Below are 20229 nucleotides of genomic sequence, written 5' to 3'. Positions count from 1 at the left end.
GAGCTGCATGGTCACACTGCGTTGCTTGTCAAGTTGGCAGTGTTCGATAGTCGATAGCTAGAGTCGATGTTTTAATCTAGCATACTAACCGACCGGCTTTTCCTTGATAGTCAAAAGTAAATTCGCTTCTCTGGTTTTCTCTCGCATTTAATAACTTGATTATAATGGCCACCTACGAGGAAGTGAAAGATATACCAAATCAACCGCATAAGTATTTGTTCGATGTACGTAATAAATCCGAACTAGAAGAAACTGGTGTACTGCCTGCTAGCATTAACATTCCTCGTAAGTAATTACGCTACCAAGAGATTAACCAGCCGACTTTTTTATGCTGACTCATGATGTACGTGCATGTTCTAGTACCTGAGCTAGAAAAGGCATTCAACTTGCCCGATGAAGAATTCAAGAAATGTTATGGCCGTGAAAAGCCGCCGATCGATGCTGAAATGATCTTCTCCTGTAAAGCCGGTGGCAGGGCAGCGCGTGCCGCTATTTTAGTCAAAACGCTTGGATTTGCTAAGTAAGACCACATATACATACATACCAATTGCAATGGTGCAGCACTCACTCATGTTTATTTGCAGCGCCAAAGCCTATCCTGGCTCATGGACTGAATGGGAGCAAAAGCAAAGTAAATAAGCTTAACTCTTGGATGCCGAAAGTAGATGTGAGCTCAAAAGTAATAAATTATTTGTAAAATTCCTCTCAATTAGGCGTATTGTTCTTTTATACCCTGTATTCGTTTAACATGTGCGAAAAAGGGCTTATTGGCATTTTATTAAGCTTTCTGGCTGGCTCCAGGAGAGAGGGGAAGTCCGTGCTTGGTCTGCTTAATCGATTAATTTTCGGGTTTGCGGGCATATCGCGCACATACTTCAAGCAGATTCAAAGCGGATGCTTTTTCTCCTTGACATCATCCTTCCGAGTCACTAAATTTCCAGGGATGCTTTTAGTCCCCAGTATTAAACCTTGACCTCCTGCAGTTCTCCCCAGCTACGTCCGATTTTCAGCTTCACTCGCAGCGGCACATTCAGCTTGACGCAGTTTTCCATTGTTAGGCTTAAAACTTTTGCCACTTTCTTGGCCTTGTCCGTGGGCACCTCAAAGATGAGTTCATCGTGCAGATGTAAGACGAGATTTACTGCGTTTTTGGCCAAGCCCAGCTTCTCGCGATACCGACTAAGGTTCTTCTCCATGCGCAGAATGGCGCTCTTGGCTATATCAGCTGCAGAGCCTTGAATAGTCGAATTGATGGCCTGCCGCTCCGCTTGGGCTGTAAGAAATATGTCGTTAGAGCTAAAGAGAGCTTTGCATGTATGCTGAATATACAGACTCTTCAGTTGCACCTCGCCACTGTTAATGTGATCCAGGTAACGTCTCCTGCCTGTGATGGTCTCCACGTAGCCATTGTTACGTGCGAACTTAACGACTTTCATGGTATAAGCTCTGCCAAATAGAAACAGATATTAAACAAAGATGATAAGATATAAGGCAATGCACCCACTTTATGCCGGGGTAGGCCAGGTGGAACTGATCCGTTATCATTTGCGCCTCCTGCTCTGTACACTTCAATGCCTCCGAGAGGCTGCGCATGCCCATGCCATAGACGATGCCGTAGCAGATTTGCTTAGTGCCGTTTCGCAGTTGCTCGGATACGTTCGATTCGTCTATTTTGTTCCAGTGCGCCGCAATAGCTGTGAAGAGATCTTGGGTGGAGTTCATCACTTGGAGCAGTGCCTTGTCCTGCGAGAGATGCGCCAAGATGCGCATCTCCAGTTGACAGAAGTCTGCAGAGAGCAGGCAACGCTTCTCATCCATGGGCGCAAAGGCGCTGCGACACGAGATCTTCAGCTGCTCCTTGCCCAATTCAATATGGAAGTCCTTGGCCACATTTTGCAAGTTCGGCTCCGACATAGAGATTCGTCCAGTGGCTGTATAGGTGATGCTCTGGCCATGTACCCGGTTCGCCTGGCAGCACTTGAGCAGCGGTTGCATGCTCTTCGCGAGCAACATGCTCAGCTTGCGATAGTTCAATATTAACTGAGATATGGGCGAATCGATCTTCTCCAGAATTTGGCGTGAGGTGCTAACGCGCCCATTGGCCTTGCGATGGAGTCCCAGAACTTTGGCCACCGCCTGCGTGGAACCCAGGTTGAAGCGGGAACCGTGCAGCTCGTAGATCTTGCTCTCCAGCTTCTTCATGGTCGCCACCATTTGTTGGAAGAGGCGCTGCAAGCTGTGCTCCTTGGCTGGGAATCCCATGCACTCCATGTGGCACAGCGACATCTGTATGGGCATCTCCAGCTCTGCGGAGAGGATTCAAGAATGAAATGGTTTATAATGAAGGGTATACAACTTGGCCAACCTCTGAAGAACTTGAGCAGTTGTCCAGTGCCAATCCTCTCCAGATTCTCCAGCTGTCCGTTCAGTATGTGTACTGTGACACAAGCCTCAATGGAGGCACGCACCTTCGCCATGATCGCGCTGCTGGCGTCCAGACCAAAGCTGCTGTAGCCACGCCCACTGCCACAAAGATTAGCCAGCGCTCCGCACTCCGGCGCGAATTGCTGGCACTGCAATGGAAGAGTTGGATTTGGTTAGTTGGCAGCCTTGGAGAAACCTGTTAGCTATGTTGTTACCATGTTGTGAAAGCTAAGGGTTTTGTCTGGCTGCAGCAGCCAGTTGGCCACCTTTGGATCCTCGAGCAGCACTTGGATGTCGTTCAGCTGGGGCACAGCCTGGCGCAGCACCTTCAGCTGCTCCTTGGCATCGTGTGAGAGCAGTGTTAGATCCTGACGACTCAGCAGGGTGGACAACTGCTGCACCTTCAGCTCACTGCCAACCTGCTGCTGCTGCTGCTCCTCCTCTGGCTGCATGTTCATGTAGTAGACCACATTGTGGTTCAGGCAAAAGGCGATTCCCGCCAGATAGGAGCTGTCGTCCACTTGAAACTGAATGGTCGTGCCTGCAGCCGCCTCACGCTCTGCCGCAGCTGCCATCTGGTTAATGAGTAGATTGCCTCCAATGAGTGGCTTTCGTTTGCCCGTCTGCGGCTGGAGGCCAATGCTGAAGCCGCAGCGCTTCGACTGGAGCAGCTCTTGGAGAGCCATCTGGAAGAGCTGCCTGTTGCCGCAGATGTCCACGATGTCAATGCTGCTGAAGCTGGACGCATTCTCCTCCGTCTTGGAGCAGCTGAGTATGTGTGAAGCATTCAGCTGCAATGGATTCTTTATCAGGGAGTTTTCCAGGGAGAGATTAGACAGCTCTATGGAGGAGGAGGCAGCAACCGATGTGGATTGGTGGTCGCTGGCAGACGCCGAATTCGATTCCTGGACATAGTTTGCTTCTCTCATGGAAGTCGCTTTGGCTTGCTCTTTTAGCTGAGCTTCTCTGGAGGAGGCGCCACTCATTGTGGATTGCTCTCTTAGCTGAGCACCTCTGGCTGCGTCCGGCTTGGGAGTTCTTCTGCGTTGCGAGCGCAGCAACTGACTAGAGACTAGGGTTCGGCAGCTGCCTGGAGTACCTGCCTTCGGCTGCGAGCTGGGTATCTCATCGGCATCCGCTTGGGCTTTGCTTTCGGCAGCTGTCAGCGCAGCCGTCAGGCCCGTGTTGAGCATGAAGGAGTCATCGCTAGCGAAGAGTTCCTGCTCCTGATTCTTTTCCAGCTCCACTGCCTCGGCTTGCTTGTTCGCCTGCGTGCCTTGATGATTACGTGGACTGCGTCGTGGCAGTTGCTTAGCCAACGTCTCCTTGCCGCTATTGCACTTGGTTTCCGTCAGTCTTGTCGGCGTCTTGAAGTCCTTGTTGGGCAGATTTTCCTTCCCACTTTCGCTCTGTCTGGTTGCTAGCGCCGTTTGCCCAGAGGTTGTCCTTGGTGGCGCATCCCCAACCAAGCCCTTGCTCATGTTTTCCATCTCAGCGCGTTTCTTGTTTATCTTCATCATGGCCACACGTCGCCGTTCCTCAATCTCCTTTTGCAGCAGCTCCTTGCGACTGGCGGCGCTTGTGCTGGGCTTCTCATCCTCTTTGATATTGATTGAGCTGCGATGATTGCGCTCCACCAGGGGTTTCGGTGGCGTGGCTACAGCTGCTGAACTTGGCTTCACATCCGGAGCAACTGCTGCTCTTTGTTTTTCTACTTTGGTTTCTGCTTTTTCATTATTTGCCTTTCCAGCTACAGCTGGAGTTAACTCCTGGTCTACAGCTTCTACTCTCCTTCCACCCTTAGCTGCTCCCACCACATTCTTTATATTGCTTGCCTTGCCAACCACAGATGCTGGACTCGTTTCTCTAACTACTGACTCCACATTCTTTGCATTGCCAGACTTCTGCTCGCTCTTGCTGATTGTCTGCTTTATGGACTGAGGCACTTGCTCCTCCAGCTTCGCTAACTTGCTCGGCCTCTCCGCGCTGTCTGGCGTCTTGCGCTTTCGTTGCGAGCTCAGCTCAACGGACATTGGTGGCGCCTCCTCTAGGGACATGTGCAGCTGCTCGACTGCCTTGGCTGACTGCGTCCACTGGATGCTGCCCACTCCGATTTCGTGCTGCACAAATTGACGCGCTTGCTCAATGAGCAGCTTGGCCGCCTCGGCCACAGTCATCCCAGCTTTGCCCGTGATGTAGAAGTTTCTGGCCGTATTGCGCTGCGCAGCCTGCAGCTCGTCCTCATTCTCATGCCGTTTGGCTGAATCGAAGCTCAGCGAATCGAATAGCACCTGCTCCAGAGCGAGCACATTGGCGGAAGCCAACTCCACCAAGCTAGTGATGCCCGCATCGTGCAGGGCACGTGCGCGTTTGTGGCTCAGATCGGGCAGACGCATTAGGTCAATCAAGTCGCGATGTATGCCAAAGTAGAGCCGATCCTTGAACTGGGAGACGACCAGCGCCAGAGTCGACCACTGGAGGGAGTTGCAGAAGGCGCTAACAATGCCGGCAAAGGTGGAGGCCATCTGCTGCAGACTCTGCAGCATGCCGCGCTGGCACTTGAACTTGTGGGCCACCACATTGATGGGCGTCTCGTTGACCAGTTCCTGCAATGCCAGAGCCGTATAGAAGCTGCAATGGAACAATTGAGTGAATGATTCTCTTCAGGATTTTGCTCCGCCTACCGTTTGTGGATCTGCATTAGCTTGTAGTCCAGCTTGGCTTGGCCACGCATGGCACGCACGAGGAATGCCTCCTTGACGCCGACCAACTCACCCACCTTCTTCATGGCAGGGCTTAGCTTCTCCCACATATCCAGATAGAGCAGCCAGTCCACATCCTGCAGCTGATAGCACACGGAGTAGGGCGTCACTAAGTAGACTGCATGCAGCTCTGATTCCAGGACAAAGCACCGTCGCGACTTCTGCAGCTCGGCAAAGAGCAAGAGTCCGTCCGTTGGTGGCATAGACGAAGCCAAACAGGCAGCGCCCAGCCGCGTGGCCACATAGTTCTGCATATCCGTCTCCTCATCCGTTTGCAGGCGTATGAATTCGTATTCGAGCAGAAAATCTAGAGCGTCGCATATGAAATGCGTCTCATCTTCCTCCTGCTCCTGCTGCTGCTCTTGGACTGCTGCAGCCAGCTTTCTCTGTGCACTGAGCAATGTGCAATTGAAGAAGCTATCGATGTCCTGCTTGGTGCTTGCCACGCCAGACGAAATCACCTCCAAGAGCGCGCGCTTCAGATGCGTCTGCAAAATAAGAAATAATTCAGATTTTCGCCTCAATCCGAATGTTTCGCTACTCACACTGTCGTCCAGATCCAAGCAGGAGCTAATCGGTTTCAGCTGTGCTGTGACCAGTTCCCGACCGATGCGCGCATTGCTGTCGGTGCAGATGAGTATGGATTCGCCTAGAGTATCCTTGCCAGTGCGGCCAGCGCGTCCAATCATCTGTCTGTAGGTCAGCGAGCTCATCTGCTTGCCTCCGAACAGGGGGGAGCGGATGAGCACGCGCCGCGCAGGCAAGTTCACACCGGAGCTCAAGGTGCTCGTGGCCACAATAATCTTCAGGGCGCCCGCCTTGAAGCTGGCCTCCACGATGTCGCGCTCCTCCGTGGTCAGTCCGGCATGATGGAAGGCACACGCATAGCTTATAGCCTTCGACATGACCGCGTCGAGGCCTGTGAATGATGATGTTGAGTTTACATAGTATACTACGTATATATAGGGTGAGTTACCTGTGGGTATGTCGCGCAGCTGCTGCTTGACTTCGTCTATGGCCTGCTGGTTGAGTTGGGCTCGGAGTCGTTTGCCCACATCGCTCTCGGATTTGATGAGCGTGTGCATGGCCGTGGCCAGCTGGACGGCCAGGTTCTCGCACCAATCCTTGGACGGGCAGAAGACCACCACGGAGCAGCCTTCCAGCAGCGTTTCGATGCACAGCTGTGCCACATGATCCCCATCGTTAGGCAGTGCCGGCACATCCGCAGTGCGACTTAGGTCCCTCAGGAGTTGCAATTGATTGTCATAGATCTTACTGCCCACCTTGATCATCTCCTTTAGCGCCACTGGACGGAAGTCCGTGATGTAGAGCTCGGCATTGAGCCACTGCTGCAGCAGCTGCACGTTGGCCAAGGTGGCGGACATGGTGATCACCTGGATGTGCAGCGCCTGCTTGCGGCACATGTACAAGATCTTGGCGAGCAGCAGCTCCAGAATGTAGCCACGGCCCGCATCCGAAATGAGATGCACTTCGTCCACAACCACAGTGCCCAGATCCTCGAGCTTGCGCTGCTCAAGCAGCTTGTTGACAATCGAATTGGCCTTCTCGATGGTGCAGATGGCCACGTTAATGCTCTCGAAGCCACCGGGCGGACTGTAGCCGCCAAAGAAGCCCTCCACGCGATAGCCAGCCGGCGTTAGCAGATCCTGCAAGTAGAACATCTTCTCGCGCACCACCGAAATGAAGGGCAGGATCAGCAGCACCTTCTTGCCGCGCTCCAGCACCGTCTTCAGCAGCAGAATCTCGCTGACCAGCGTCTTGCCGGCAGACGTGGGTGCGGAATAGACCAGATTGCAGTGCTCGAAGAGCACCTTCGGCTTGCTAAGGCATTCCACCTGCCAGTCGAACATTTCTACGACGCCCTTCTTCTTGTACTCGGCTAGCACACTGTGCGGCAAGTTCCAGGCGGAGATTTGCTTGAGCGCTTTGAGATCCACAGGTGGTTGAGGTCGGGGTGATTCTTTGGCGGCGGGACAACTGGGTGAAAGGTGCAGTTGGTTGGGTGACATGCTGCTCAGGTTTTGGGTCCATTTTTGCGTGTAACAAAAATTCTGCTTGGCCAGTTCGCAGCGGCTGCGTATGAGATCCTGTTGCAGTTGTTGTGCCGCGTGCGGATCCTTGGCTGGTGCCAGAAAGCTGCTCTCATCCAAATTTGCCAATTCAATGGGTGACTTGCTTCTGCTCTCCCCATGCTCCGGTTCCGGCTCCGTCTCCGTGCCAAAAACATCTTCCGTGCAAATTTGTGCTTCAAAGATGGAGGTGGTATTTAAATTCTCACAGCTGCCTTCAAGCGATAATTTGTCGGCGTCCAAGTCGGCCTGAATTTGGGAGACACGCATTAACGATTCATCGTTTAGTGACTCTTCTCTATTCTTCTTCTCATGGCTTTTATCATACGAAAAGTTGTCCATAAAGAACTGTGAATATCTTTCACAGCTGCCATTCGTTGCGACTGTAGGTTTTCCCAGCTTGGAGTCGGATTTACTGCGTCGAAATTGCTGGCGCTGGGATACATTCGATCTATTCGACTTCGATTGCGTGTAAATGCGCTGAGACTTCAATTTTAATTTTGGCGGCGATTCCTGTATGACTTCCAAGGCATTTGTTTCCTGCTTGATATTGTGTCCGCTCCTTTCGCTGCTGGGTGCTTTTAATTCATTCTCCAGTTTCATGAATGTACTGTCGCCAAACTCGAACGATTGTGAAAATGCCATAATTATTTAATAAAAAATCTATTATAATACAATTTAAATTAAAGTAAAAAATAAACAAAAATAAAAACAAACAAAAACAAAAATATTGCCGCGAAGTTCAAGCGCGGACTGCCAACCTAATTTTTGGCTAGGTACTTTTAGCACATTATATGCGCTATTTGTATCGATGAGTTTGCGATATTTTCCCTATATATCGATGAGTAAAAACTAATTGAATTCAAATTGAAATCTAAAAAGATGGAATACATTATTTATGTGTACTTTTTTAAACAAATACTTTTAGCTGATCAATCATATACAAGAATTGTAACATATATTCCTGTTGTGACAAAAGGGCGATCGTGGCAATATGCACATCGCTTACGTGTATATCGGTATATCAAATTACCGATGTCTTCACTCATCTCTAACATACACAAGAGTGTTTCAAAGCAAGAATATAGACAAAATACAAATAGAGACAGTTGCGCCGTCCATGCAATATGGATGATTTCAAGGTGCCAGTTTTACCACCCGCCCCATCAACCAAAAGTGAATCTGCTGTCGAAGAGCCATATCCAGAAGCTGCTAAAGTCCAGCCCGCCACAGGTTGCCCCTACAAAGTGCCCAAGTGGTCCCAGCCGCCAAATGATGGACAGGATTACAGGTTTGAGGTGTTGAAATCCGGACAAATTATTGACGAAGTCAAGCAGTTACAGCAACAAGCCTACTGGACCTTTGGCCGACTTCCTGACAACGATGTAGCCATGGCACATCCAACCATTTCGCGGTATCATGCAGTGCTTCAATACAAACCAAAGGCAAGTGATGGGGAGGATGAGGAGGCAGCTCAGCCTGCCGGCTGGTACATCTACGATCTCGGAAGCACACATGGCACATTCCTCAACAAGCAACGCGTGCCGCCCCGCGTCTACATACGCATTCGCGTTGGCCACATGCTGAAGATGGGAAGCAGCACGCGGGTGTATATACTGCAAGGTCCCGGTGAAGATGAGGAACCCGAGTCGGAGCAAACCGTAACGGAACTACGTGAACAGCGTGAGCAACAAGTGGCCGCAGCGATGGCTGAAAGGGAGCGCAAAGCATTGGAGGCTGAGGAGAGGGAACGTAACGAAGGCGCCAGCTGGGGCATGGGCGAGGATGCCGACGAGGAAACAGATCTCACACACAATCCATATGCGAGCACCAACAATGAAGACCTCTTCTTCGATGATCCCAAGCGCACACTGCGCGGTTTCTTTGAACGCGAAGGCCTCAATCTGGAATACAAATGCGATGAGCTAGCCCAGGGCTCGTTCGTCTGCCGTGTGGAGCTGCCCATCGACGACTCCAATGGCCGTGCCATAGTTGTGGAAGTCACGCACAAGGGCCGCAAGAAGGACTGTGTGGTGCAGTGCGCCCTGGAGGCATGTCGCACGCTCGATCGTCATGGGGTGCTGCGCCAGGCTAATCAGGAATCCCAGAAGCGCAAGCAGCTCAAGGCCAAAGGCGATTCGGATGATGAGGACGAGTTCTGGGATCGCACAGGCGATGTGGCCAGAAAGAAGCAACGGCTGGCCAATGCCAACGTCAGTGTTACGCTCACCTACGACGATTTGGTAAAGGGAAACATTTATATCAGCTTAAGAGTATTTCAATTACCCTTCGACATTTGACTATTGCAGCTGAAGCAGCAGAATGAGCTCGATGCTGAGCTGGCCAAGGTGGAGCTGGAGATTGGCGCCTATCAGCAGAACGAGAAGCGTCTGAAGGCGCAGGCCGTGCAGCAGCAAAGCGCCAGCGATGACCTGGACAATTTCATGGACACACTCAATGAAAATGTCACGCAGCTGGACAAAACAGAGATAAAAAAGCTGAGAGTGAGTTGAGACAGAGTTTAAAATACATAAATACTAATGAAAATTATTAAATTCCAGCTGGAGCAACAGCGCATCAAAAGCGAGCAACAAAAGCTGCAGCGGCTCATTAAGATTGCTAAGCCAACGGCTTTGCCATTTGATACGCCCTCTAACAATGCGCAGAAGGTGGAAGCCAATGTGGCCAAGAAGCAATTGCCCATGATTGGCAAACGAAATCAGTTTAGTAAATTTAAGATAGTCAAAGCGCAGCCAATTGCTAGCAGCAAAGCGAAAGTGAATGCATTTGCAGATGACGAGGAGGTGGAGGAGGAGGATGAGGAAGAAGAGACGGAGAAGAAGCAAATACAGAAGCAGGAGCATCAAGAGAAGGAGAAGGAGACGCCGGAAGAAAAAACGGAGGAGGAGAAAGAGAAGGAAAAGCTGAATAAACAGAAGCAGCCACTGCAGTTGGTGATGGGGGAGAGGCAGGAGTTGCTGCCGGAAGAGACGGAGCTTGAGCAGCAGGCGCAACAGTTTAAGCAGAAGTCAGATGCAAATAAACTGGAAGTTAACAACGAATCTGATGAGGCAACAGCAATAACAGAAGCTGCAGCAGAGCTAGCAACAGCACCAATAGACGCAGCCAGCGAAACTGCGGAGGGAGAGAGAAAACGACGCCAGCGTCAACGGCAGCGAACCAACCACAGCAACAACAACAAGCTGCGGTCGGACGTGGACATGGATCTGAATGAGCTGGCGGAGCACGAAGACAGCGAAAAGTATGCCAAGTGGATTCCGCCAACGAATCAAAGCGGCGACGGTTTCACCCATCTCAATGAAAAATTTGGCTATTAAGCAAATAGTATCACTAACTATAAAAAACAAAAAAATTGTAAAAATATTCTGCCTAATATTTAGTTACGCTAGAAATTGTTAATTAGCTATTTTATATTATTTAAATAATTAAAGAGGTTTTCTCTGGTTTTACACAGTTTAAAGTGTTGAAGCAAATGAAATTTTGGGTGGAAGCATGGAGTTTTTTTTTATAATTTGTTTATTATATTTATTATTTATTATTATTATTTTTCTACATATATATTTCTGATATGATTTTTAATCTAGTTATTGAAATTAATCCTTTTCCTGCTGAGCTTTTTGCATACATTACAACCAGTGGCAATTGGGATTTCCCCTGCTGCGCCTGCTGAGCTTTTCAACACATGCCAAGCATTCCAATTGGAACTTCCCCAATTGATAAGCCGCAATGGAAGCTCGGTATCAGTGTGCCTTCCAGCAATGGACGCCCCTGTCGGCCTTCCAGTGGAAAGCTCGAATGGCGGGGCAATGGGAGAATGAACGCATTTACAAATTCCTGCGCACATATAGAGAATGAACGCGAATATTTGAGCTTGATTGCCGCTGTTAAGGCTCCAGCACTTGAACTTCCAATTCAGTTATAATTTTGCTACTCTTTTCGTCGGAACACGGTACGGCGGAACGTTTCAGCGTGTGACGAGACGTTTTTGTTGTGTTTCATAGAACAAAATAAAAAAACGTTAATTTGTTGCTGTTAATTTAATCGCATCAATAAAATCTACTAACCGTTAACTATAAACAATTCAAAACTTGTGTTTGTTGTGCAATAGAAATAGAAAACTTGTTTTAATGCCTGCGCCACGTGCTTTCTACAGAGCCGGAGCACATGTCTGGGTTACATTTTAAGACGCGTAACAGTCCGTCTCAGAAGACGTCCCTGCGTTGGGGCGACTGCTGCCCAGGTGCAAACAGTCAAGAATCCTTCGTGTTTCCTATTTATTGATCAACTATTTTTTACCGTTACGCGCTGTCGTTCGTTCCGCCTGTGATCTGTATAAACTAGCAAAAAGTAGCGAAAAAGCTTAATACGACTTTTTTAAGGAAATGTTGCATAAGTCAAGGCGCATTTGATTGGCGCGCGCATTTGCCGTCGTTAAAATCAGCCAAAGACGCGCGGGGCACTCACTCGCCATACACATAACTTAACGCCTCTGCTTTGAACTTGGCACACACACACTCACACACACACACACACAAACGAACACACACGAACGTACACTGAAAGGTTTTACCATAGCAAAGGTGAGTTCAATTGCCCGCAAATATAAATGCATTGGAACATGCGCAGTGATTGCGGCCTGCTCTCATTTGCTGTCTCTCTCACTCTCTAACACTCAGCGCGTGCCTTCCATTTGGAAGTGCCAACCCATGTGGTTGTTTTTGTTATTGCTTAATTACCGTTGGTTTTGTGAATGAAGCTTTGCTTAACTGTTTATCACAAACGGAAAATGTTTATGGATAAGTGGGGTAGATTGTTTATATAAAAGCACATGTGAGAGACAACAGGAAAGCATCCTATATATATATATATATATATAGTATATTGATCAATTGCTGATTATAGATAGCATCTAATATAGATATATACTTTTATATGGCACACCTACCCCATAATTTTATTGCCATTATTGAAATCAGTGAATATATAGAGCATGAGCTAGTCTAGGCACTCAAGTGCTTGACTCTTTTAGATCTACACTGAGTTATATACATAAATGTTTACCCAATTGACCAATTGCAACTAATTGGCACCTGCCATTTAGCACCATTAATGCGAGACTAGCTAAATGTCGTTGCCTTGCAGCGAGGTCCTTTAATGTTGGGCGTATTGCGCCATTGCGTTAGTTAATTGGACGCCATTAGCAAGGACAGCGGGCGCTGAATCAAAGGCCATTACAGAATGCCCGGATAGTGCGGAGGGGCCGAAGTTTATCCTTGCACAAAGGTCAGGCGCGGGAGGATGTCCCTGACCTTGTCAAGGGGTGTCCTGTGCAGCGGTTTCATATTTAATGCTGCGTGTTGCACAGCAAATTAATTTACAAAAATTAAAAATAATGAAATCTTATCTACGCTGAGCAAAGACGTAAAACTACTAGAAGGTCGCTTTATACATACATATATACCTGCGCCAATGCCTCTTGGTATACGTAATAAATAAATATTAATATACTTGCATACATATACATTCATACAATGTTCAGTGATTCCTTTTATGCTCAGCTTTCTTCATTCTCAGCTGTCGACTCTAGTGCAAGCAAGAAGAGTTTGATCACAGCGTATTATGGTTGTCTCGCTCACACTTACAGATATGTATCGGCATGCATGCAGGCAGATTCAATCATAATTGGTCAGCCATCGCTTTTAGTCATGGCTGCTTACATTCTTCACTGCCGCTATTACTCTTCATGCAAGAGGAGCTCGTTCGGTGTTCACAGTCTTTGTCCTGTTCACTCACCCAGTTTCGGTGATCAGTGCTCATGCTACTCGACACGTTCTCACCTACATATACAGTGGGATTTACATATATATTTATCATATTATGCAAATCATAAACATTGAGTCAGCTTTGATAGTTAATAATCTAGAATATAAGTAAATTATAGTACCTCAACAGGGATATTTGTCAGTCCAAAATAATATATTATTAAGCACCATTCTCAATTCTTGCCCCTTCATTAGCTGTAAGGTCAAACCCAACGCAAAGTATTAAGTGACAAAGAGGAGAGGCTACTCTACTTCTAAGCTCAAGGAAAAAACACCTTAACGCAACAGTATGATTAACATAGCCGGCGTGGTGAGCATTGTGCTCTTCTATCTGCTCATCCTGGTCGTTGGTATTTGGGCCGGTCGCAAGAAACAGTCGGGCAATGATTCCGAAGAGGAGGTGATGCTGGCTGGCCGCTCCATTGGCCTCTTCGTGGGCATCTTCACTATGACAGGTGCTCTTTGATCTCTAACCATACTATCTAGTATATGTCTCTATATCCTGATATCTCTCTATCTCCATAGCCACTTGGGTGGGTGGCGGGTACATCAATGGCACTGCGGAAGCGATCTATACCTCTGGCTTGGTTTGGTGCCAAGCTCCTTTTGGCTATGCACTCAGCCTGGTGTTTGGTAAGTTTCCCATCGTATGGGCATAATTATAATTAGAACTAGATATATCAAATTTGAAATATTGTTTCCTTGAATGTAAACATTTCTCTTTCACATCTCTCTTTCCTTTAGGTGGCATCTTCTTCGCTAATCCCATGCGCAAGCAGGGTTATATAACAATGTTGGATCCGTTGCAGGATTCGTTTGGTGAGCGAATGGGCGGCCTGTTGTTTCTGCCCGCCCTCTGTGGCGAGGTATTCTGGGCAGCTGGCATTCTGGCTGCGCTGGGCGCCACGCTGTCCGTCATCATAGACATGGATCATCGGACGTCGGTGATCTTATCGTCGGGCATCGCCATATTCTACACGCTCTTTGGCGGACTCTACTCGGTGGCCTACACAGACGTCATACAGCTGTTCTGCATCTTCATTGGCCTCTGGATGTGCATTCCATTCGCGTGGACCAACGATCATGTGCGCAGTCTGAGCGACATGGACGTGGACTGGATTGGGCATGTGGAGCCGAAGCAGCGCTGGTTCTACATAGACTATGGCCTGCTGCTCATCTTTGGCGGCATTCCCTGGCAGGTGTACTTCCAACGTGTGCTCTCCAGCAAGACGGCCGGCCGAGCCCAGCTGCTCTCCTATGTGGCAGCAGCCGGCTGCATCCTGATGGCCATTCCGCCCGTGCTGATTGGCGCCATTGCCAAGGCAACTCGTGAGTTGGACTAGAGCTTAGCCTAATCCCAGTCTAATCCAATCTTTGCTTGTGTAGCCTGGAACGAGACGGACTACAAGGGCCCCTATCCACTGACTGTGGACCAGACCAGCATGATATTGCCCATGGTCCTGCAATACTTGACGCCCGACTTCGTCTCCTTCTTTGGCTTGGGCGCTGTCTCGGCGGCTGTGATGTCCTCAGCCGATTCGTCCGTCCTGTCGGCTGCCTCGATGTTCGCACGCAACGTCTACAAATTGATTTTCCGTCAGAAGGCATCCGAGATGGAAATCATTTGGGTAATGCGCGTCTCCATCATAATCGTGGGCATTCTGGCCACCATCATGGCCCTCACCATACCCTCCATCTACGGCCTGTGGTAAGTTCGTTGACTTTGATTGATGGCTCATTTAGTTAAGTGCTGTCTGCTCTCTGGCTTGCAGGTCCATGTGCTCGGACCTGGTCTACGTTATTCTCTTCCCGCAGCTGCTGATGGTGGTGCACTTCAAGAAGCACTGCAACACCTATGGCAGCCTAGCGGCCTACATAATTGCGCTCTTCATTCGGCTGTCGGGCGGAGAGGCCATCTTGGGGCTGCCAGCTCTCATACACTATCCGGGCTATGATGAGGAGACCAACACGCAGCTGTTTCCCTTCCGCACCATGGCGATGCTGATCAGCCTGATTACGCTCGTCTTTGTCTCCTGGTGGACCAAGTAAGTCCCAGCTTAGCTCCAATCACATTTCTCTAAACTTTTCTCCTCTCCTGCTAGAATGATGTTTGAGTCGGGCAAGCTGCCACCGAGCTATGATTACTTCCGGTGCGTGGTCAACATACCGGAGGATGTGCAGCGCGTGGGCGATCCGTCCGAGGCTGGGGAGCAACTCTCAGTCATGGCGGGTCCACTGGCACGCTCCTATGGCGCGGCCACCATGGCCGGCAAGGACGAGCGCAATGGACGCATCAATCCCGCTCTAGAGTCTGACGATGATTTACCTGTGGCCGAGGCGAAGCGTCTGAATCAACAGACAGCGCAGACGCAGGTGCAAAAGATGCTCGACTCAGCCACTGGGAAGGCAGGCGGCGGGGGCGGCGGTCAAAGGGAGGGCATGGCCATGCCCAATGCCGAACAGGATAACACAGCCTTCTGAGCGGGCGACTGCAACCCACAACTGTTCCGTAACTCTTAGTACTAAAGCATCCACTAAACTAGTTGCAGCAATTATGTGTTTAGTTTAAGCTTCTTAGTACACATACAGCAAATACGTGCGTATAGAGTATACATCCACTTATACACGTATATGAGGTATCTTCAGACACACAAGTGCTCAGGTATAAAGTGCAGACATATTTTGTATTCATTTTACCATAGTTTTTGTATAGTTTCTACCTAACGGCAAAATCTCTTTTTGATGTTTTTGTTTTGCTTTTGTGTTTTAGGCAGGCTTTGAGATTAGAGTAAATGGAGTTCATAGAGCAATTGAAGCATAAACTATGTATAAATGTCTTAGAATATCGATAAAAGTCGATATATCGATAGTAACTAAACAATACCAAAACATATCAACTTGATTCTAAACTATTTTCGACTCAGTTCGAGTCTTAAGCTGAATTGAGCAATCGATAAATATCGACTAACACTAAGAAACCTATCAATGCGTTTTTATTAAGTTTTTTTTGACTGTGTTTTAGGCAGAGTAAATTGAGTTTCTATATATGATCGATCGATAAAGTAACTAGAAGCATATCGATCCTTCAACTATTTTATATAGTTTCAGTTATGTTTTCGTTTTAAGCTGATTTTGAGTAGAGTAAATGGAATTTATATAAAATGTTATAAGCGATCGATAAATATTGATCGGTAAAAAAAAAAAACAAATACATATCAATGTCAAACAAAACTGAAAGTAACTGTAAACATATCAAATGCATTTCACCTATGCAAACGAAATGCATTCAATACGTATTATGCGATAGAGTTAAACAATGCGAGGAACTGCAAACGAAGTAAATATAGAGTAAACACACCTATATATATACCCACAATTATACATATATATTCCTAGTCATGTTCATTTGTTTATGTAAATTAATTGGCAAATAATTCAATGATCCTAAGAAATATGAAATATCGCTTAGGTGCATATTATGTGAATCATGAATCATGTGTCCTTCCACAAGCAAAGAGCAACTAACTAGCAGAATGAGTAAACCTAAAGCATATCAACTGAAGAATACATAACTAAATATAAGAATATAGGCAATGAAAATACAAAAATACATAAAATGAATTTTAAGCTGCTCTCAAAGAGCGAACACAAAAATGCTATTAGAGATATACCTATAGATACCATATATATGAACACAGTTATATACATATACATACAAAAACCCCAATATATATACATATATATATATATATAAATGAATAATAATTTTTTTCATTTCAATTTTATTCAATTTTTTTTAAACTAAACTTTTAATGCATATACATGAAATTTAATGTCCTGAACCTATTAAAAATTTAGGCAAGGGGTATTGTGAAAAGCTATAAGGCATATATATGTAATACTGAATTGATATACATTTCTCTGTATAAACTTTAAATTTTAAATACTATATATATTCTTACATATTTCGAAGCTGCAGACACCCAAATTTGAGCATTTTGGGTTTTATATAGATCTTCATATAACCCCAAAATTTGAAATAGGAACATTTCCGACAATGTATTGGTGAGTTTTGGTTTATTAACACATTCTGATGCCACAGTAATGCTCTAAGAATTTAATCAAAATAGTTAAAGCAAAAAACCAAGAAACCAAGTTCCATCAGTTGTCTCTAAAGAAGTTGGGGTTGTAGGAGGGCGATGTTTTGAATTATGTAACCAAAAATTATTTTGCTAGGTGTGCATAGCAGACTAAAGTATTTTCCCACTCGTTTTTCAATTTCATTGTCAAAATATCTACCCCATTTATAATGGTAAATTTAAAAAAAAATATATATGTGTATATGTATATGTAACCCGATAAATACTAAATACCTTAAATGTTGACTGCTTTTTGATTGAAACTTTTACATGAGCCTAAAGTCCATAACTGACATATAAATAACTAAAATGAACTATATATGATAAATGATATATGGTGCATGATATATATATATATATATATATGTGTTCTTGCTGTTGTTAAAGAAATTGTTGATTGTTATTTGACTATTTTGACCATTATCTCTGAGTGTTTCCTTTTGCTAAATAATAGTTAAAGCATCCACAGTCGATATTACGTAAGTTGTGTTGGAATAAACCTTTAGCAAATCGTTAATGGAAACTGCGAAAATGCGAAACTGCGAAACCTGAGAAGAGATGTTTGAGTTTCAACTTTTCACTCTCTCACTCACTCATTGTAACTAACTGTCTGTATATAAGAAAACAAAACAAAATATTAAAAAAAAAAACCACCAACTATTTTATGATGAAAGATGCAAGTTGGAAGACGAACTAAGGGTACTTCGTAGACAGTTGATTAGTTTTGGGGCTTTACTTACGTTCACCTATTGTTGTCTAATCAATTGATGTATAATTACGTACATACATATAAATATATATATACTTATTAGTGGCATATTAAAACTATGTTAATTAATTATATATACATATATATATATATTGAGATGAGTTTATGATATACAAACATATATATTATACATAAAAGAGTAATTAAATTGAAAATCGAGAATACATATCAATGTTTAAAGCATAGCAAAGCGAGAAATGATAAATAAAAAATTATTATTTAATAAAAAACAAATATATACGAGTATTTATATATATTCATAGTTTATATACATATATATATTAAAATGGTTTCCCTGTTGTTGCAAATATCGTGTAATTATTTATTCTATTTCGAAAAAAACCAAAGAAAAAAGCAGAGACTAACTGTATTTATTTATTTATTTATTTAGCCCATATAAAGTACAGCTTGTGTAATAACAACAAACAGACAAAGAGCTGCCTAATGACAATTTAAAACAATGGAATCGTATTATCGTAAGCGGAAATTTCCCATCATCAAAAATGCAGTCTTCGTGTAAGTGCGGAGCTGGTGGACGGAAGATGGCGGGAAATGGAGAGGGGTATGGGAATGCGGGAACGGGGAACGGGGAATGGGGAAGCAAGAAGGGCAGCTGCTTCAAGTTAAAGAGCAAATGGCAATTGCCGCTGCTGTTGCTGGCCGCTAACAATGATGCACAAGCAACGAAATTACACAGCATTTGGAGCTTGCAGCAGAAGATCACAGATCACATCAAGCAGATCAGCTGCTGCGGCGGCGGCTGCTGGCGACAATAGCCTCGTAATGGAGACCAGTTGCCGTAGCCCATGTGTCTATGTGAATTATGTCTGGCTGTTTAGAAGTAGATTTGTTCACTAATTTGCACAGAAGAAAAATTACACAGCAGACAAAGATGAGAATTTGATGAAATATTTCAGTTAACAGTTGATTTAAAAGTCTTTTAAATGCTTGCAAATTCAGGTGTTGGTGCTTAAGTATGCATTTGGCAAAGAAGTTGTAGGAGTTGGCGTGGCGCAGCGGCAAGGTGTCTGCAGAGTAAACATGAGGAGGAGGACTCGGGTTCGATTTCAGCTCGCGTTCGTGTTTTACACTTTACTCTCAATATTTACATTGTGTCTATTTTTAGAGAGATCAGCTGATAGGCGAAATGAGTGAAGGAGAGAGATGAAGCACAAGAGATGATGAAAGTAAAGAGGATGATGGTATGCGTGTGTGTGTGTAAGTAGTAGGAGCGAGTTGATGATTGGGTTTTCTTTCTATATAATAGCAGCGAGATGGACGAAGGAAAGGAAAGGTAAGTTCGCAAAAATGTAAAGTAGTCCAAATGGGAAGCGAGAGAGAGAGGAGAGAGCGAGAAACAACAGAGAATGAGAGCGGAATTTGATTTGGTATTTGTATTTTTTTTTTTTTCGAAAATAAACTCAATGCGCAGTAAGATCAATGTAACTGCTGTAATAAATATTATTTTATTTTATTTAAATTAATCGAAATGATAGTTGATTTTGATTCAATATCAATGCTCGAAAAGTCTGATTTAAATACTTAATTGAACTGACAACGTATTAGAAAAGTGGCTGCAGCTCACTGAAAGTGCTATAGAATAACTTATTAGCTAATAGCTATAAACTGTAGCTTACAATGCATACTCACAGACTTTAGAGTTGATTTGACTTGGATAAGGGCGGAACTAACGCAGCGCATGCCAAAGATGCGATGCAAGATAAACACAGCGGAGTGCGGAGAAAGACCCGGGTTCGAATACTCGAATACCAGCACAGTTCGAAGCATAATAATAATGAAAGAGTGCTGTATGTCAATATCTTGCAGCAAATGATGTTTCCATTTAGCAGTTAGAAGCAAATTTGTGAATTCGCCCTAAGGCAGGCGGTCGCAAGGTCAAGGTTAACAAACACAAATCTTTCGCTGTCGCTGGCTTGGCCTTTATAGTTAATTACTTTTGGAACTGAGGTTTGATTTCAGCATAATTAATATCCGGCTTGCCAGAGAAGTTTCTAAAGTGTGAAAATACACAAGCTAATCTATACAAGTTAATCAGCGACCCTGGCTCGATCTCACAACATGTCAATATTGAAGTACTCGAATTCCATATGAAGTGGCTTCGAGACAGCGTGACTACAGGAGATGCGTGAGGTAGCGAGGCTCAGTTCATTCATTATATTTGCTTATTTCTCAAATTAAAAG

At 45.6% G+C, this 20229-nt stretch overlaps 4 protein-coding genes across 4 annotated transcripts; 3 read left to right on the top strand and 1 right to left on the bottom strand.

Moving 5' to 3' along the window:
* Positions 1 to 149: 149 nt before the first annotated feature.
* Positions 150 to 709, top strand: LOC108621400 (rhodanese domain-containing protein CG4456). The gene is made up of 3 exons (XM_018018691.2): positions 150 to 285; positions 361 to 520; positions 585 to 709. Exons 1-3 carry the CDS (start codon positions 165 to 167, stop codon positions 637 to 639), a joined length of 336 nt encoding a protein of 111 aa, XP_017874180.1. The 5' UTR covers positions 150 to 164; the 3' UTR covers positions 640 to 709.
* PolQ (DNA polymerase theta) lies at positions 688 to 8064 on the bottom strand. Its single transcript, XM_018018682.2, has 8 exons — positions 6163 to 8064; positions 5732 to 6105; positions 5109 to 5674; positions 2640 to 5055; positions 2366 to 2573; positions 1505 to 2306; positions 1334 to 1446; positions 688 to 1273 (listed from the first exon to the last, which is right to left on the bottom strand). The coding sequence occupies exons 1-8, from the start codon at positions 7919 to 7921 to the stop codon at positions 963 to 965; spliced, it is 6549 nt and encodes a 2182-aa protein (XP_017874171.1). The 5' UTR covers positions 7922 to 8064; the 3' UTR covers positions 688 to 962.
* Positions 8065 to 8224: 160 nt separating this feature from the next.
* LOC108621396 (kanadaptin) lies at positions 8225 to 10757 on the top strand. Its single transcript, XM_018018685.2, has 3 exons — positions 8225 to 9519; positions 9586 to 9780; positions 9838 to 10757. Exons 1-3 carry the CDS (start codon positions 8404 to 8406, stop codon positions 10612 to 10614), a joined length of 2088 nt encoding a protein of 695 aa, XP_017874174.1. The 5' UTR covers positions 8225 to 8403; the 3' UTR covers positions 10615 to 10757.
* Positions 10758 to 11199: 442 nt separating this feature from the next.
* On the top strand, positions 11200 to 18384 carry ChT (choline transporter). The gene is made up of 7 exons (XM_018018689.2): positions 11200 to 11877; positions 13315 to 13574; positions 13645 to 13752; positions 13864 to 14448; positions 14506 to 14827; positions 14892 to 15164; positions 15222 to 18384. Exons 2-7 carry the CDS (start codon positions 13409 to 13411, stop codon positions 15598 to 15600), a joined length of 1833 nt encoding a protein of 610 aa, XP_017874178.1. The 5' UTR covers positions 11200 to 11877; positions 13315 to 13408; the 3' UTR covers positions 15601 to 18384.
* Positions 18385 to 20229: the final 1845 nt, after the last annotated feature.

The sequence above is a fragment of the Drosophila arizonae genome, chromosome 2, assembly GCF_054131065.1.
Source record: "Drosophila arizonae isolate 15081-1271.41 chromosome 2, UAZ_ARI_1.0, whole genome shotgun sequence".
Lineage (NCBI taxonomy): Eukaryota > Metazoa > Arthropoda > Insecta > Diptera > Drosophilidae > Drosophila > Drosophila arizonae.
This window is presented reverse-complemented; position numbering and strand designations above follow the sequence as displayed.

Coding starts and splice junctions, on each gene's coding strand:
- LOC108621400 (XM_018018691.2), top strand. CDS start 165: ATGGCCACCTACGAGGAAGTGAAAGATATACCAAATCAACCGCATAAG. Junction 286..360: donor TGCTAGCATTAACATTCCTC/GTAAGTAATTAC, acceptor TGCATGTTCTAG/TACCTGAGCTAGAAAAGGCA. Junction 521..584: donor AAAACGCTTGGATTTGCTAA/GTAAGACCACAT, acceptor GTTTATTTGCAG/CGCCAAAGCCTATCCTGGCT.
- ChT (XM_018018689.2), top strand. CDS start 13,409: ATGATTAACATAGCCGGCGTGGTGAGCATTGTGCTCTTCTATCTGCTC. Junction 14,449..14,505: donor CGCCATTGCCAAGGCAACTC/GTGAGTTGGACT, acceptor TTGCTTGTGTAG/CCTGGAACGAGACGGACTAC. Junction 15,165..15,221: donor TTTGTCTCCTGGTGGACCAA/GTAAGTCCCAGC, acceptor CTCTCCTGCTAG/AATGATGTTTGAGTCGGGCA.
- LOC108621396 (XM_018018685.2), top strand. CDS start 8,404: ATGGATGATTTCAAGGTGCCAGTTTTACCACCCGCCCCATCAACCAAA. Junction 9,520..9,585: donor CGCTCACCTACGACGATTTG/GTAAAGGGAAAC, acceptor TGACTATTGCAG/CTGAAGCAGCAGAATGAGCT. Junction 9,781..9,837: donor CAGAGATAAAAAAGCTGAGA/GTGAGTTGAGAC, acceptor ATTAAATTCCAG/CTGGAGCAACAGCGCATCAA.
- PolQ (XM_018018682.2), bottom strand. CDS start 7,921: ATGGCATTTTCACAATCGTTCGAGTTTGGCGACAGTACATTCATGAAA. Junction 5,675..5,731: donor GCTTGGATCTGGACGACAGT/GTGAGTAGCGAA, acceptor CTTATTTTGCAG/ACGCATCTGAAGCGCGCGCT. Junction 2,574..2,639: donor CCCTTAGCTTTCACAACATG/GTAACAACATAG, acceptor CTTCCATTGCAG/TGCCAGCAATTCGCGCCGGA.